This window comes from Pseudocercospora fijiensis, assembly GCF_000340215.1.
Source record: "Pseudocercospora fijiensis CIRAD86 unplaced genomic scaffold MYCFIscaffold_4, whole genome shotgun sequence".
NCBI lineage: Eukaryota > Fungi > Ascomycota > Dothideomycetes > Mycosphaerellales > Mycosphaerellaceae > Pseudocercospora > Pseudocercospora fijiensis.
In genome coordinates this window covers 3533388-3551020 of record NW_006921535.1, presented here as the reverse complement: position 1 = coordinate 3551020, position 17633 = coordinate 3533388, and the positions used below count along the sequence as shown (strand labels likewise).

General features: G+C 50.4%; 6 protein-coding genes across 6 annotated transcripts; 2 read left to right on the top strand and 4 right to left on the bottom strand.

Moving 5' to 3' along the window:
- Nucleotides 1-243: 243 nt before the first annotated feature.
- Nucleotides 244-1412, top strand: MYCFIDRAFT_99787 (uncharacterized protein; the record flags this gene model as incomplete). Its single annotated transcript, XM_007928393.1, has 2 exons — nt 244-618; nt 762-1412. Coding segments are annotated over 2 exons (1026 nt in total), but the record flags the coding sequence as incomplete, so codon positions are not given.
- Nucleotides 1413-1738: 326 nt separating this feature from the next.
- On the top strand, nt 1739-3705 carry MYCFIDRAFT_59142 (uncharacterized protein). Its single transcript, XM_007927715.1, has one exon. The coding sequence runs from the start codon at nt 1830-1832 to the stop codon at nt 3645-3647; it is 1818 nt and encodes a 605-aa protein (XP_007925906.1). The 5' UTR covers nt 1739-1829; the 3' UTR covers nt 3648-3705.
- Nucleotides 3706-4083: 378 nt separating this feature from the next.
- MYCFIDRAFT_211299 (uncharacterized protein) lies at nt 4084-5391 on the bottom strand. The gene has a single exon (XM_007928392.1). It carries the CDS (start codon nt 5371-5373, stop codon nt 4186-4188), a length of 1188 nt encoding a protein of 395 aa, XP_007926583.1. The 5' UTR covers nt 5374-5391; the 3' UTR covers nt 4084-4185.
- Nucleotides 5392-6727: 1336 nt separating this feature from the next.
- On the bottom strand, nt 6728-8313 carry MYCFIDRAFT_215265 (uncharacterized protein). The gene is made up of 2 exons (XM_007928391.1): nt 8034-8313; nt 6728-7916 (listed from the first exon to the last, which is right to left on the bottom strand). Exons 1-2 carry the CDS (start codon nt 8130-8132, stop codon nt 7149-7151), a joined length of 867 nt encoding a protein of 288 aa, XP_007926582.1. The 5' UTR covers nt 8133-8313; the 3' UTR covers nt 6728-7148.
- Nucleotides 8314-8771: 458 nt separating this feature from the next.
- Nucleotides 8772-10639, bottom strand: MYCFIDRAFT_153914 (glycoside hydrolase family 5 protein; the record flags this gene model as incomplete). Its single annotated transcript, XM_007928390.1, has 5 exons — nt 8772-9227; nt 9282-9568; nt 9701-9839; nt 9896-10486; nt 10540-10639. 4 exons carry the CDS (start codon nt 10637-10639, stop codon nt 9295-9297), a joined length of 1104 nt encoding a protein of 367 aa, XP_007926581.1. The 3' UTR covers nt 8772-9227; nt 9282-9294.
- Nucleotides 10640-16106: 5467 nt separating this feature from the next.
- On the bottom strand, nt 16107-17555 carry MYCFIDRAFT_38741 (uncharacterized protein; the record flags this gene model as incomplete). The annotated part of the gene is made up of 8 exons (XM_007927584.1): nt 16107-16184; nt 16256-16522; nt 16577-16642; nt 16671-16804; nt 16863-16970; nt 17105-17150; nt 17207-17323; nt 17487-17555. 8 exons carry the CDS (start codon nt 17553-17555, stop codon nt 16107-16109), a joined length of 885 nt encoding a protein of 294 aa, XP_007925775.1.
- Nucleotides 17556-17633: the final 78 nt, after the last annotated feature.

The window sequence follows — 17633 nt, the reverse complement described above, 5'->3', positions numbered from 1 at the left end:
AAGCTCCTGGCCAATACGTTATGGTATGGTGAGGAGTGTAAGGTAGTTCTTGCTGATGAAGGAGATGAACCATCTTGGCTTAGACCCTTGCATGCATCCGCGCGGCTCCAACATCACTACTGGGGTCCGGAGTAACACCTGTACTCCCTCCCATACATATCATTACACCATCACCACCATCACGGCATCGGCATATTGTCCGATGCTACATTCACCTCCTCGTCCAACATGTCGTCCTTTCACATGAACATCTTCCGCATTCTTGGCGATCTCTCCCATACCGCCTCGAAATGCATCCTCATCTGGGCCATGCACTCCAACAAGTCCGCCGAAGGCGTGTCGCTATTGACACAATTACTCTACATCCTCGTCTTCCTCACTCGATACCTCGACCTGTTCTGGGTCGCGCCATGGTTCAGCTGGTGGAACTTTGTCCTTAAGATATTCTATGTCACCAGCTCTGCATACATCGTCTTCCTGATGATGCGTGTGTTTGCTAGGACAAGGGAAAAGGAATACGGGTGGAAGCTCGCTATTTGGTGTCTTGCAGGCAGTACAGTGGCTGCGGTGCCGGTATGCCTTCTGTTTGAAGGCTGGAAGAAGACATCAGTCATGGAGGTGAGTTCTGGCATGGCTTTGCGATGGGAGCTTGCTACAACACTATATGCAACCCGGACAGCACGCCTTCTTGACAGACGCGGAATCCCGTCTGTAGTAAAATATGGAGAAGTGTTGGAGCTGATGATATGATCTCTTTCTAGGTCTTGTGGACATTCAGCATCATCCTCGAGTCCGTATGCGTCCTTCCGCAGCTACTCCTTCTGCGTCAGACCTCCGTGCCTACTGTGCTCGACTCCTTCTACCTCGTCACTCTCGGGAGCTATCGCGCATTCTACATCCTAAACTGGATTGTGCGCATCTTCACTGATGGCTACTTCGACCCGACTAGCGTCGTTTTTGGCATCGTTCAGACAGCATTGTACATCGATTTTGCATGGGTCTACTGGTCGCGCCAACGCGTCAAGCTACGAGGCGGCGGAGTGGTGGACAGCGATGACCTGAGCAAGAGCTTTATCGTGAAGCGCTTCATCGGGAGAAAGGGCAACAGCCAAAATAGCACGGATGAAGATGATATCGCCGAAGAAGATGAAGCGCTTGCAAATCAGGAAAATGGAACTGTGAGACCATCGAATGCGGGGAGACCCAGCAGTGGAAACCGCTGGGGAGCAAGAGGAATTTCAGTGAGCGCCGACGACACTCTGGCAGAGCACCTCGACAGGGATGCACCAATGGTCGATCCGTCTCACTTTGAAGATGAGGATGAAGAAGATGCAGACGCGCCTCCACCGCCTGCGCCAGCGAACGACCAAGGCTCCAAGAAGCCGGACGGCAATACACAGGCTGGGGATAACGTTGGGAGCAGTGCTGGAGAATGGTCCAAGTAAGCTCGTAACGCCTTGTGAGATGCAGGCTGTGCTGTGCTGTTGGATTTTCCAGCGACGCTCACAAATGGCGCCCCATCCCCATCTCCATCTCCTGCAGTGCAAACGGGCACCAAGATGTATTCTATCATGGTCTTATGATACCCAGATTGTTTTTCGCTATACCTGCCTCGAGCAGCAACATCCGGTCTCGCAGCTCCAGCTCCACGATCCGCGTCTCGGCCCATTCTGCCCTGCTTGCGGGGACCTCGTTACAGTGGAGAGCTCTTCCACTGACGCATAATGCCTTTCGTATTATTCGTTGACGTGCTGACTTCCCGCATTGAGGCTTCATAGGAGTTTCCTTCATTTCTCTTCGTCAAAAAGCCATTGACGAGATCAATCACAATGGAGAAGGAGAATCGTGACGAGCAGCTCGCTGGCAAACCGCCAAAGCCGGAAGAGGCACGCTATTTGACCTTCAAGCACTCGCAACCTGGCTCTAAACTGAACAAATTCTCCTCGACGATTACTCGCGAACATGACTTTCCAGCGGCTCAAGCAATGTTGTACGCTGCTGGCGTGCCCAACGAACATGTGCTCAAAACCTATCCGCAAGTTGGCATTGCGTCGGTATGGTGGGAAGGTAACCCTTGCAATACACACCTGCTCGATATTGGCAAAGAGGTGAAGAAGGCAATTGAAAAGCAAGACATGTTGGCTTGGCAATACAATACCATCGGCGTCAGCGATGGCATCACAATGGGTGGCGAAGGCATGCGATTCAGTCTGCAATCGCGAGAAATCATCGCAGACAGTGTGGAGACTGTCACCTGCGCACAACATCACGATGCATGTATTGCGATACCTGGATGTGACAAGAACATGCCTGGTGTTGTCATGGGCATGGCGAGACATAACCGACCTTCGATCATGATCTACGGCGGCTCGATGGTTCCAGGATACAGCCCGCTGCAGCAAAAAACGATCAACATCGCAACTGCTCTTGAAGCACATGGTGCATACATCTATGACAGCCTTCAAAATCCTAACGATCCATCACAGACCAAGGACGAGCTACTCACGGATATCGAGAAGCACGCATGTCCATCACCAGGAGCTTGCGGTGGAATGTATACTGCAAATACAATGGCTACTATGATCGAGACGCTGGGACTCTCACTGCCAGGGAGCAGTTCCACACCTGCCACATCTCCGCAGAAGATGCGTGAATGCCACAAAGTTGCCGAGGCAATCAAGATCTGTATGGAAAAGGACATCAAGCCTCGCGACTGTCTGACTAAGAAAGCGTTTGAGAACGCCATGGTCATGATGATGGCTCTGGGTGGATCGACAAACGGTGTGCTGCATCTCCTTGCCATGGCAGGCACAGCAGAGGTGGAGCTCACGCTCGACGATTTTCAAAGAATATCAAACAAGGTTCCCTTCATCGCAGACATCGCACCCTCCGGCAAATATCTCATGGTCGACCTTTTCAATATCGGCGGTATCCCTTCGGTCCAAAAACTTCTCATCGCAGCTGGCTTCCTCGACGGATCGACAATTACGGTGACCGGCAAGACGTTGGCGGAGAATGTCGAATCCTGGCCGTCACTTCAACAAGGCCAAGAAATGATCAAACCCATTGACAAGCCGATCAAAGCAACCGGCCATCTCGAGATTCTGTACGGCAACCTCGCGCCTAACGGCGCCGTCGCCAAGATCACAGGAAAGGAAGGCATGAAGTTCACAGGCAAAGCCCGCGTCTTCAATAAGGAATTCGAACTGAACGAAGCCCTGAACAAGGGCCAAATTCCTCATGGAGAGAATCTCGTCCTCGTCGTCCGCTACGAAGGTCCCAAAGGTGGACCGGGTATGCCCGAACAGCTAAAAGCCAGCGCTGCCATTATGGGAGCCGGACTAAAGAACGTGAGCCTCATCACTGATGGACGATATTCTGGTGCATCGCATGGTTTCATCGTCGGACATATCTCTCCTGAGGCGGCTGTTGGCGGGCCAATTGCTGTGGTACAAGATGGCGATATTATTACAATCGATGCCGAGAAGAATCAGATTACGATGGATGTAGATGATGCTGAGATCAAAGCTAGACTTGCGGCTTGGAAACCTCCTCGTATGCCGGTGACGAGAGGGACGTTGGCGAAGTATGCGAGACTTGTGGGGGATGCTAGTCAGGGAGCTATGACTGATGTGTTTGCGTGGTAATTGATATAAGGACATTATGAGACGAACAAGTGAAGGCCGCTTGGCTCACATGCTTCACACTGAACCATCTTCATTTCCCTGCTATCACATGAAAATGTGAGCAACGCCATAAATTGACGGCTTTGCCGGTGACGAGAAGCTCTTACAAGCTCCTAGACATTGTAAGCAAAGATTGCAATACGACAACCGAGATTGCATAGAGACAGCATACACCATCTGCCAAACAGTCCAAGACATGATCACAACAAAGCTCCTCTTCTTGTCATGTACAGCTTTCTTACAACAATCGGTCGAGATCGAAGCCGCGAACGAGTTCCGGCTTGAGTGAAAGCGTCCTTTCTCATCATCGCAGCCGAAACGTTGGAATCTGTGCTCAGTGCTCCGAATGACAAGTCTGATGATAAGCCGGGGGACTTGGTATGAATGACAAGATACAGGCTAAACGTTTAATTAATGAAGGTAGGAGGATATCAGTAATACTTGCAAGTACGTGATCACATACATCGTGCCGCACAGTAATGCCTTCAACTTCCCCCCATCACTCAACCCAACACCTCACCACAGCCTGCACATTCCCATCACTCCCCATCTCAACGTCCCGCCGCGCCCACTTCCACGGAAACTCCCTTCGATTCCCCTCAACATACTCATGTCTCGTCTTGACATACTCCATCATCTTCCCATGCGACTTCTTATCAAAACTCCTCATCTCGGGCGCCGGATGTTCCAATTCAAACTCATGCTCCGCAAGTCTCTCACAGTCTTTGAAACCTCCCATTAATTTTTCGTAACATTCTCGACTCCTCAGTTTCCCGTTTCGAAGCGTTTTGACTACGTCTTCGCCCATGAAGATGAAGTTGAGGGATTTGATGCGGTGGAATTTGAGGAGGAGGGATAATTCGATCGGTGCGAGGGTTGGGTACCAGTCTTCTGTGCCGGAGTATGGGAGGTAGAGATTGATGTGATTGAGTTTTGGTAGGTGAGAGGCGAGGAAGGCGGCGAAAGGTGTGATCAGTGTGAGGCCAGAAGCGTCTCGGTACTCAGGCTCTTCGGCAACCCCGAACCAGGCTGCGCTGCTGTACTTGTCGTCAGTCTGCAATGCGAAACTGCCAAGTGAGATTGTTGTGATGGCTTCGCGAACGATCGTCGGGAGTTGCCAGAGAAAGCGAATAGAGGCCACTCCATCGGCGTCGAGAATTATGTTGCGCGTGGAGAAGAAGAACTGCAAGGTCTCGTTGCGAAGCTGTCGGTTGACGGTGAACAGACTGGTGGGAAGTGGAAGCCAAGACTCGAGGTTGAACTGACGTTTCAGCTGCTGCTCGTTCTTGCCCCCAGCCTCGTTTTCATCTTCCTCATCTGAGCTATCGTCCTCGTCATCACACTCAGACCATTCGTCTAAGAAGGCTTCGAGATCGAATTCGATGGTGTTGTTGTCGCGACGGGAAGATTGCGGACATGCTTCTTTCTCCGGGCTTGCCGCGGCTGGAGCAGATGCAACATCGTCTGCTAGCGAATCTTTCCTGGCTGCAGTGGGCTCTGGTGCCGTGTAGCCTGGAGGAGGATAGCGTTTGACCACTTGCTCCGGAAAACGAAGATCGTGAGCTTCGAAACAGAGCTCATCTTTGAAACTCGCGTATCTGAGCCAGACTGAGCTGGTGTCTGACCAGACGTAGTCATAGATTCGGTCGCGCAGCTCGCGAGGGAGAGTGAGAAACGTCGGTGACATATTCCTAGCGTGACGATGGTGGGTCTGATTGTCATGTGGAGTTTGCGGAGTGCTTTGTCTGAGAGTACCACGCAGCGTGATATGCTGTGTAGATGATCCGTGCTTCGAGAAGAGCCGAGGGTTACTCTTGTTTATGGCTATCCTTGTACCGTGAACCAGGATGGCTGCCCGGTATGGAAATCCTGGTTCACGATAAACTATGTATATCGCTTCTGAATCTGATGATCATCAACCGGATCTTTCTGCTCAGTTACCGGCGGCGTCTCGCTTGCGGGCATTTCATGTCTGGACTCGACTCCTGCAAGCGCCTTGGTCGATCCAGTGCGTGCTAGTTCAACTTCAGTCTCGAGCTTTGCTGGAAGCTCCTGGGCATCGTAACCGTTGCCAAGCTCGCCCGTTGGCTGTTCCAGTTCATGTTTCTGCGTTGAGCTAGCATCCAGCATATTGGCTCGATCTACTTCGGAGCCATCCTTCTCAGCAATAGGAGCATTATCAGAAGATGCTTTACTACTACGACGCTGCTTCCGTTGTCGAACCCAGAAGAAAAGGATTCCCAAAGCAAGCAGAAGTCCAAGGCCCACTCCTAAGCCAACACCAAGACCAATTCTAAGAGTGCTTGAGCTGTTACCGCCGTCTTCAGACGCGTTGTCTGGGCTTGTAGTTGCGCTGCCTGATGTTGTCAGGTCTTCGTATCGTTTGCAGTGCGACAGGTATAGTTGCCGTAAACCACGCCGCTTCGATACAGCTCGTCGAGCGGGGTGCAGGACATGCCCTCAGTGGAATTTACAGACATTGCTCCGCTTACTGTCTGCAGATTTGGAAAAGTTATATCCTCGAACGAGCCTTGGAGCTCCACTAGCGGTGCGCCATTGAACTGCTCATGCCGTTCGAAATTCGAGCAAGGGAGCCATTCACCCGTTGCAGTGAAGGAATCGAAATTGACCAGCAATTTCGTGGGGTGATATTTTGAGCATGTCTGGCGAAGAAGAAGCATGGTCAGCAAGAGCTCTGTAGGAAGAATGATTGCAGTAGACGTTGAGCATCACTGCGGACGAACAAGAACGGCTAAGGCAACTGTGTGGCGGCAGCAGTACTGTCTCAGCACTCTCACCCAGAGCGCGCACATTTGAGACACTGCTGCTCTCTTTACTCATGGCTTTCAAGCACTTCGTCGCCGCTACAGCAATGCGAGGTCTTTTCTGGGGGACGACATACTGCACGAGGTAGCTCAACCTCAATAGACTGGCTGCTTGCACCATCTGTCGAAGAGCCTGTGACATTGATAGGTTGAAAGCTGAGGCTAGTCAAGTAAGGATTGTTGCTGATAGTGACTCTGTCGATTTCGCCATGACTTGTGCTGGGAGCACAATGTGTGCGTCCTGTTTTATGAATGCATTACCTGTGAATATACGGTGTAATTGAAGCGAAGCGCAGAAGATACTTATTGGAAGGATTGGAAGGATGCCGTACCTCCACGCTTGGCGTTCGTCCTAAAATCAGTAGCGCTTATCCACCTTGACTTGGCGCTGCCCATCTTCACATCCCAGAGTTCTATTGATTCGCGTCTCGGAGTGACGCGCTGCAAGATTGAGATGTATGGCAGCACATTACAGATGTCATTTCGCGTCGACTGCGCGAGCCAGAGTAAAGTACACATTTCAGCAGGCTATCTGCCATAACCACAATTCTTCGTTACAAGGAAACGCAAATGCCGCGCCGGGTCCAATGTATACAGTTCCTCACAGCCACACTTTCTGACTCTAGTTGTGATCCACTTAGATAGCGAGGACAGCAGCACCACCCGCAGCGACGACACCGAAGAAGCTCATCGCCAGGCTGGAGGCACCACCGGTGGAAGCTGCTGGCGGGCCCTGGTAGGTAGCGCTGGCAATTGGAGAAGTGGCCGAAGCAGTCGAGAGTGTAGATGGAACGGAGCCAGTGGGGGCGACCATGGTGATGTTCTGGGGGTAGCTGGGAACGCCAGTGCCCTTTGGAGCAGAGTATGGAGCAGTGACAGTGCAACCACCTGGGCATGGGAGGGTGATCGTTCCAGAGGTGGTGTAAGTGTAGTTGGCCCAGGTGAGAGTCGTCTTCTCTGGGCAGTAGGTTGTGTAGGCAGTAACGACGAGAGGAGTCTCCGTTGGGTATGGTGCCTTGGAGTTGTAGCTGGAAGAAGTTGGGGCAGTTGGGGTCTTGGACTGGCTGCTGCTGCTGCTGCTGCTGCTGCTCACTGGCTTCTTGTAATCTGGGTTGGAGATGCCGAACTGGGTAGTGTACTGGTATTGACCGGTGGCGTCGTCGATCAGCTGAATGCCGTATCCTTGAGCGTTGTCGGTTGGCTCCAGGTCATCCTTTGGAGTCCAGACGTAGCTGCCATTATTCTCGGTCTTCTCGACGATTGGATACTGTGGCACAGCGTTCGAGCTCGGGCCCTTGAGGAGGACCAGAGTGACAGTTCCCGGAGTGGTTGGCTGCCAGGTGATGGTGAAGGGCTTACCGACTGGCACAACTGAGTTGAGGCCTGGCTGGGAGATTGGGTTGCCCTGAAACATCAGGATTGTCAGCTGTCACGTACAACACACCAGATGGTGCTCGCGCGCAAGGAGGCGCGTCGCACAAGGTTTCCATCTCGAGCAATCTGCGCTGCGCTTTTCTCGTACCTTTGGCTGATCGCCCACTGGCTTAGTGTAGGCGGCAGTGAGCGGGATCATGCAAGCGAGGCCCGCGGTGAAGAGGCTGAAGAGGGAGAAGTCGGACATGTTTGCCGATTTCTTCGCGATTGCTCGAGGTTGTTTCGGAGGCGGTTATCGTCGCGCGCAGTGTATTTTCGAGGTAAACGAGTGTGAGTGATTTGAACGAGTGACTGGGTTTAACGAGAGTGAGGGTGTCAATAATAACGAGCGACTGGGCTGGACGAAAGGGCTTCCGGGCAACGAAGGGAGAGCAGGGCACACAAGGCTTTCGGAGCGCAGAGGAAGGCTGTCATCTTATAGCGCAGCGGCTGGACGGGTGGTCGGTAGGGGGGATGAGGCCATGCTATCGCACCAGGCATCCCCTGTAATAACTCGTTGGCTGTCGGGGTTCAGCGGCAAAACTTGGATGTCGACTAGTAGAGTAAGGAATCTTGCTCTACTTCAGTTCGTCGGACTTAACCAAGGAATTCGTTAAGGGGATGGCGGCCGTTGCGAGCCATGAGGAGGCGCAAAGCCAGAGCAAGCGCGGTCCATACAGAGCGCCAGGCTGGCTACCGTCTCCCTGCTTGGCGAGAATCAAATTTCGGCGAATAGACTTTCGCGAATCCGCCGCGAAGTGTCCTTGCATCTCTGGAAAGGAAAGTGCGAGGAACATGGCCGCCCAGAGAGGGCGAAGAGCGAGACACGTCAAATTGTCAGTGGAAGCTGTGATGGCAGCACTTGTTCGTCTGCAGAGTGAAGTGCCCTCCTGCCTCTCTCCACCTCTCCACAATAATAATCATCATCTCGACCACGCGAGGAGATGATCGGCAGTGAGGGGGCCTGTGTCGGCCCCTGCCGCATTGGCGCCATGCGTGTGTGATAAGCAAGGTTGATCAGAAAACCTCACGTATCACTGTTCTGACTGCATCTTTTCCCATCCTATGTACATACAGCGCAAAACCGGCGGTGTTCGCGAAACCACACAGTTCCCGAAACGCGGGAGACAGCGTGCCGAACGGCAACGACGGTACGAGGGTATCATCGAAGATAATCATTTCTTCCGTCTCTTCATCACACTCATCATTCATCGACATCATAGCCATCGTGCTCTTTCCATGGAACGTCTCCAACGATACAGCGCCGAGCTGGAACCCGTGAGAAATGGACGATAGCGCCCGGCTGGTCGTCCTGTGTCAGTATGAGACGCACCAAAGCTATCACATGAGCACTCACCTCTTCACCACCCTCACCTTGGCACCAGGCCAGCATCCGTGAGATTCTTGAAGTGCCATTCTGGTGCGCCCTCATTCTTCCACGTCCAGAAAATCCATCCCGCCGCCTTTTCATAAGCCGCCATCTGCGCGCCAATGAAGCCTTTGATGTTGTTCTTGTCCGTCTGACTGAGTCCAGCCACGGTTCCGCTGGCCTTGCCTGCGCAGTTCCCGATGTACGAGGAGCCTTGGCCGTTCTTATTGAATGTGCCGTCGTATCTTGCGCCAACATTACGCCCATTCAGCCACCTGAAAGCAATCAGTTAGCACTGTTGGAGATGCTCACTCCGCGGCACAGCGGCGAGATGGTGCTGCTGTCTCTGACACGCCTGCCTTGGTCGTGCACATTCGGCTGCAATCGGCACACAGAGCTATACTCACTTCGCGCAATCTGTCATGGCTCCTGACCACTCTCCAGCAATGGTCCACTTGTTGTTGGATGCCATCTGGCTGCCAAAATTTGTTGCCGTGTTGAGATGGTCCTGGTAGCTCATCTGAAGCTCGCCCGAGCTGAAGACCTCTACGCGCGATATTAGTATGTATTCGACCGAGAACAAACCAAAGAATAACACTGACCATAATGATGGGTATCCAGGAGTAGGTTCTGCATACCGGCTCCGAAGGAATTCCACGATGTTACACCCATGAAGGCGTCATGGAACGTCACAGCAACAGGACTATTGCGTAAATTGCCCCAACCGTCATAGTAGAATTGCCGAACGACGTTCATGTCCAAAGATGGCCCCATTGGTTCGTTGAGCAGCTCGATTGCGGCTACTGCAGGGTGGTTGGCGAAATCATCTCGAATCTTGTTCAAGGCATTCTTCGTCTGCGTGACAGAACTGCCCTGCGTCCAGCCTATTGGTCCGAGTTTTCCTGAGTTGTCGAACCCATTCTGGCTCAATGGTGCTCCGTGGAGATCGATCATAGCCTTGAGGCCATGATTGTTTGCCCAGTCCAAAGCTGTGGCCAAATGTTTGTATGCGCCGGAAACGTAAGGATCGCCGTCGAGGGGAGTCACAGACCAGTAGCCGACTGGAATGCGAACGAAATTCAGCCCGTATTGTTTTATGAGTGCGAAATCGGTCTCGGTGTAAAAGGTGCTCCAGTGTCGCTCCAAACGCGTCGAAGCCTCCGTCTTGCCGAGCAGTTTGGTATATGTATATTCTGGGAGACTAGTCAGGTCATGGATTGAAGAAATACTTCTTGCATCAACATACCATCGACTGCTCCAGCAGGGCCTGCCTCAAATATGGAAGGAGTAATCCATGGCTCGAGTACGAACCACCCGCCCAAGTTCACTCCGCGGACCTTTCCCATGATGAGTACGGTCCAAAAGAGGAAATGCGGTCGAGCGACATACCTTCTGTTGCCCAAAAGCGAACTTGAGGTCCCTCTTTTCTACGAGCGGTGCTGCCTGGCCGAAGCTTCCAAGCAATGCGATCGCTGCTGTGCTAAGCTGCAGGAAGCCCATACTGTTAGCACAGAGGAGAGTGTTGGAGATGGTCTAGAACAAGGGTGGGAGAGGGAAGATACACAAAAGATGTCGTGCTGTAACCAACAGCACAGGATACGTAACGTCCCTGACCACGCGAGCGTAGGTTCTCGTATGGAAATGAGGTCGTTAGAGCACACTCGGAACTGGCCACCCTGCCCTTATGTATCGACATCAGCAAACCAGGGTCATTACCCTAAGTGCCCAGCGACGGATATGCCAGCACAGCGCGCACGTCAAGATCGTCGAAAAGAAGTGCTGGAGAGGCAGTCTTCTCCGCAAAAGGCATGGATGGTTGCATCGCTTGACTGCGCGAGGAGGCGCCACGACATAGATCCTTGCATTATTCTCTTGTGACCTCGACCACCGCACCGGCGGGCTCCCAGAGCCGCCGGTGGAATGCCCCAAGAAGGCCGGGAAAGGCTAGAAAGATCTGCGGTGGATGTTTGGAAGCTTTCGGATTATGAGAACAATGTCGCAGCGCGAAAATATTTCCCAGCTCCGGGCGCAGGGTCGAAGGTGGACCTGAATATGACGGATGTGGCTCTTTCAGGTACGGGTAATGCTTGGACACGAGACGTCCAAGAGGTGCTGCGGGCTGATGACAGGATGACAGCAGCAGACCGCAACCCGGAGAGCCGCCAAGAGGAAACCTGGGGGGGGGGGGGGGCAGGGATCTTTGTGGTCGTTGAAACGGCGAGTAATAAGAATTGCATGACTGGTAGGTGGTCAGTTGTTTGAGAAGGCTGAGTCGCGCCCGTTGAACCGGAGATGCCAGGGGGTGTGTTGTGTACATAAGCAAGGAAGTAAACGATCTTGGTCGTCACTACCAAGCTTACTGTAGCGTGAAGCCTGTTAGTGCTATAGGCGCGCTCGAGAAGCAGCCATCCCTTTAAAGGTTATCTCGGTGATTCTTAGCGAACTAGTCCTACTAATGGTTCTACTTTCTATATTAATTTTGGTAGTGCGGCGAACGCCGATTAGGCCTTCCTTTGCAGCCGACCTCGCTCCGGATAGGGTATCGATTAGGGTTAGCAAGGAGGGTAGTTTATAGGCCGCCGCACCCTTAGAGATTAACTTTGCTAGTTAAACCTAAGCAAGTAAAGGAATACAATGCCGCTAAGCATACTAAAGCGAGAGGTTTATAGACTATAGACCTATAGAATATAGATGCTAACTTATAATAGCTACGTACGCACTTCCGCACTAGGGAAGAGTCTCGTTAGCGCCGTAGGCTCCGCTCGAAGGGTATTAAATTAAGCGTAGAAGAGGTGCGGTAGCTCGTACTACTACGAAGTCTATTAAAGTAGCGATTGTCGACTGCTAGTAACTAGTCTAAGGCAATTCTTAAGCGCCTTAACAAGGTAGAAGCGTAGGTAAAGGACTTAAGGGTAGATTTAAACGTATAGCAGTAGTAGTAAGCGCAGGCCGTACGTAAGGGGGTTATAGTAAAGGAAGAGCCTACTACTATAGAAGGCTCTTAAATTGAGGAAGAGGTTGTTAGAGCCTCCGAGTTTAATTAATTAGCGTCTAATGTAGTAGATTTAACGAAGGAAGTAAAAGAGCTAAAGGTGTTGTTGTCGTCGTTGTTATAGGCTTAATAGAAGGCCGCCGAGCCGGTGTTGCAATAGCTAAAGTACTCGTAGAAGTCGAGTTGTTAGTAGTTAAAGGTCGGTCGTTAGCAAATACTAGCCTCTAAGCCTCTCGGTAAGCGCGGATATCGTTAATATTATACTAGTTATAGCAGTATAGACTACATAGGTTATATTTAGGTCCGCAATTAAGGTAGGTCTTCGTAGCCTCGTATTCTCGTCTTCTATATAGGTTAATAGGCTACTACTTAAGCTTCTAACTAGTACGAGTTAGTTTATAGAGCTAGCATCTCTTCGGCTTTATAAGAGTGACCTTTATTATATACCTATAACTGCGATTAAGCCGTAGCAAGTTGTCCGGAATACTATCTCCCTTCTTAAAGTAGTAACGACGAGGCCTCGCTACGCCTGCGTTATAATTAGCGTATATATAGCTACTCGTAAAGCGGCTATTAGGTATGCGAGGCAGGCTTCTTACTACTACTACGGCAGCCTCTCTCTCTACTATTCGAATAGGACCTAATACTAAGGCTCCTTATTAGACTAAATTCTAGGCGAGTCGTATACAGAAGTTACGCTGCTATATAAGGGTTGGATCCCTTACCTTGTTAGCTATAGAGGCGTTGCGGTATAGGAGATAGGCGTTAATTACGGCTACGTCGAGAAGGAAGTAGAATAGCAAATGCTACGGCTTAAAGGCCTTGTATTAAGTGCTATAATAGAACCTAAGCTAGTCGTAAATGTCGACACTACCTATATAGTTATTGTAATAAGCGGCGTATTTCGGTATGTATTTAACCTCCTTACCTTCGGTCTAGTGTAGCCTAACGTAGTTGCGAATGTAGGCGTTAGTGTCTCTCGGCTTCCGTCGTTCCCTCGATTCTCGGTCTATAGGCTAGTAACTAGTTATTAGCATTTAAACGAGATTTCTGTCCTGCTAGATAGGCGCCGCTATATTGTAAATTGCCCTATAAAGCTGTATATCGAAGGGAAACCGTATCGACTTGCGATATAGCTTAATAGTCTTACTAGAGGGTGTCGAGAATAAGGCACCCGCCTATAGCTAGTTCTTCGACCTAGCTTGTACCGTACTAGTTGCAGCGATACTACACTATCTAAGGATAGTAAAGAGAGGTATATTATTAAATAGATTATCTAGGTAAACGTAGTAGAATCGCTCCTAGAATAGCAGTTGTAATAGAAGTAATAGGACGGCTCTATAAAGCCTCGATAACTGCGACCTAAGGTTAATAGACTACGCTATAACTAGCTCGGTTATAACCGCTAGCGGCCTCGCGTAGAGGTCGGCGTACTTATAAAGGCTCGGCGGAGCATCAACCTAATTACCTATATTAATATTCTTTACCCTTCTACGCCGGTTTCTACCTTTCTAACTATCGGCTTTAATAGTGCGACGGTTGCGCTAGCTCCGCTTATTTGTTTAGTCCTCGGTAAGCTCTTTATAGACGAGAATTAGACCTTCGAAGCTAGGAGGTGTTCTTGCCTTCTTAAAACCCTACTTCTTAGTAGGTAACGAGAATAACTAAGAAACGATAAATCTAGCATAACACAGAGCTAGCACATAATAGCCGATAGGGCAGGGCTTGCCTTTTATTATTATTATATAAGAAGAGCGTCTAGTAAACTATACGAGGACCTTATCTAGGCTAATGTTAGTACTAGGTATATAAACCTTCGAAATCCGGCTTCTTAGGTAGTTAGCTATCTACTAAACCTATAACTACGGCGGGTTGCCCTTGCCCGACTCGATAGGCTCGCTATACTATAGATAGGCCTTTAACTGCTTAAACCTCTTCTCGGATATATTCTTAGTAATAGAATAAGACGGCTAATATCTATTAGACCGCTAGAAGTCCGACTTATCGTCTATTTAGACAGCGGACATATAAATAATAATTCCTACGAAGATCGCTATCTTATATAGATAGGTCTTCTTCTACCTAGCTCCGGACACTACTACCTTAATTATACTACTATTGTTTATCTTCTTAAACTTCGGATCCCTCGTATACTCGTTAGTATAGAATACTAACTTCTTATAGACCTCATTAGTCTATAACTGCTAGAAATATCGCTATAGTATATTCTAGTAGTCTTTAGAAGTCAACTTCTCGAAGGCCTTACCGCGGTAATCTATACCCTCGAAGAAGGCCTTATTTAGTAGTAGGCGCACTTCTACCTCGCACTTTATACCTTCTAAAGGCACGTACTTTATACTATCTATTAAACGCGACTAATCCGGTGCTATTACTAGGTTTAATATATCTAGTATACCCTCCTCGACTAATATACTATTAATAATATCGCTAGCAACGAGAGGCTTATTGTCTCTGCTATTCGGCTCGTATTCTATACTATAAGTCGCTCTAATCTTCTCGCAACCTATAACTACCTCTTGCGCCTTAATCTCGCCTATTTCCTCTTCCGGCTCTATACCGAGCGTACTAACGTCGTAAACCGCATCCTTATCGATATCGGACTAGTAGCTATCGTTACTATTATCGCTATTAAATAGAGCGCTATTATAATACTAAGAAGAAGCTATTTATATAAAAGAGCAGTTAAAATAGCCTTCGAGGCTTAAAGTTAATCGGACAACTAACGAGTTAAAGAAGAGCCGGTTACGGAGTGTGAAAAATAGTAATAGCGCTATCCCTAATACTAGCCTAGCAAGCGATAATTTACTATGCTATCTATAGCAAAGCGCGTCCTGCACACCCTAGCTATGCAGGGGCTCTTGCATGAACCACTCCAGCCGACGAACTTTCAAAGGGATCTTTTGCTGTGGCCTCGGTTGAGCCTAGCGCGAGGTCGGAGAATTTTGTGACGACCCCCATCAGCCACAGAGCCACAGAGCCACAGAGCCACATCACGTGTCTCTCGGGATCCAGCAGGATGATGAGCATTTGCTGGAAATAATAATAAATTTCACGTTTCACCTGTGCGACTCCACTTACCCGACTCATCAACCGGATATCTGCTGTTCGTGCTGCTACGATCTCGTGTCGTCCACGCGGCGATCCCTCGTGCTTGGCAGTGGCACCTCATCACCTCCTTCCCATCCGTTGCGCCGGAGCGGACTTCTCACGCGCTCGAAATGCATCACAGCTCTCCCCGCAACCCTCATCTTTGCCGAACAGGTGGAGACTCTAGCGAGCATGAAATCATCTGGAAATGTACCTCTGTACCGTTCGGCGTTCGCAACGGAGTGGAGGAGCTAAGATCGCCAGACTCTCAGGTCACGCAGGAGAACGGCCAGCCAATCAAGACACACCATCGGGCAGCGTTGTAGACAGGCCCGGTGATGGACTGGCGTCACTTTTCGTGGTCACAAGCACAGCATACTGGCCGATCCTCTGACAACGGATGCTACGCTGTCACTGTGACGGCTCAAGAGCTGATGAGGTGTCCTGCCATGCGCTATGACCCGACAAGCTTGAGCTGGGCGAGAATGATGGAGTCAGCGGCGCGCAAAGCTGCGAGTCGCATTTCCTTCTGTTCGATTTATGTTGTGACAGCAGCTGCCCGTATGACCCCGCCGCCGGGCGCTGCGACATTCACAGCACGTTTGACGCAAACTTAGAGGCATAGCTCATCATATGGCCGAAGCCGAATTGCCAGACCAGCCCACCGCCTTGCACGCACGTCAATCCCGGAGTACATCCTGACAAGAACCTCTTCACGAACTGAGTGGCGCTTTGGTCGGGTCCCAGGCGCAAGGCTCATACTTGTCCGTGTGTAGAGCGGCCATATCATCCTGTCAATTTTGATATCGGGTCAGCAGAAGACCCAAGAACTTCTCGCAAGCCGCTTAAAGCATATGCATACCTTCGAAAGATCAAAGTCATACAGGTCTCTGTTCTCCTCGATGCGCTTGTGCGTGACGCTCTTTGGCAGTATCACGAAGCCTTTCTGCAAGCCCCAACGAAGCAATATCTGGCTCGGTGTCTTGTTGTGCTTTGCGACAAGTGGCTTTAGCAGTGGATCATCGAATCTGGTCGCTCTGACAAGTGGTGAATAGGCCTCAAGCACGACGCCGCGCTTCTCGCACCAATCCACGATATCTTTCCGAGCGAGCCACGGATGCAGTTCGATCTGCGAAGCGTATCAGCATCTCGCAATGTCCGAATTCATGCTGCCCTTCCAAACCTGATTGACGCTCAACACACCAGCTTTGTCTGGATTCGCCTGTCTATCGGTCAGCATGATAGCATGCTAAATGCCGTCCGAAGTCATCCCGCACCTTCTGCCATTGCTCCAGTTCATCGAGATGGTGCACGCCATAATTGGAAACACCGATGCTTCTGACCTTGCCCTCTTCGACGGCTTCGACTAGAGCTTTCCACGCGCCCAATCTGCCTTCCTTGCTACCATATGCTGGACAATGGATCAGTCTCATTTAACATGGAAGAGGCTTGAATGGGTTTAGACGCACGGGCATGGAGCAGATAGAGATCAAAATAGTCGAGGCCTGTCTTCTTCAATGACTCGTCGACGCAGGCTTTAGCATCCTTGTAATTTATGGACTTGGGAGGGACCTTCGCTAAGCGATGAACGCAAGGATTAGCAAGTGCTCCTTCATCACACTGCATAAAACATCACACCAAACTTAGAGCCTGGACTGAATCGCTGTTCCTGACACTACGAACGTAGCCATCGATACGCTGGTAGACTTACACGTGAAGAACAGTTGTTCGCGAGGTATGCCAGACTTGAGCATGCCCTAGAATGTCTTCTCAGTCAAGATGGCAGATGATATTGTCAACGGCGCGATGCTACCTTCGCCGACGGTTCCTCGTTTCTGTAGGCCGTAGCACTGTCCACATGGCGGTACCCATTCTTGATCGCATGGTCTGTGACATCTTCGGCTACATCTGCGGGAGTTTGATACACGCCCTGTGCACTTGAATTCATCAGCAGATGAAACACAGCGTTACCGAAGACAAAGCGGGAAGTTTCGACAGCCAGGATGTGCAGATTCCAGGGTGGGGGAGATCAAAGCTCATAAGGCTGGACCGTAACAGGAGTTATCTATAGAACAGTTCTAGATGTTACTTACGAAACCGAGCATGGGTATCTCGTGACCAGATGGCAGCTTGACCGTTGAGCTGACGTCCAATTTCACCATGGCTGGGATGCTGGTTGAGAAGGCTCGATGCTGTGATGATCGTGAAGTTTGTCTCGCAAGGATCGTGATCCTGCGAAG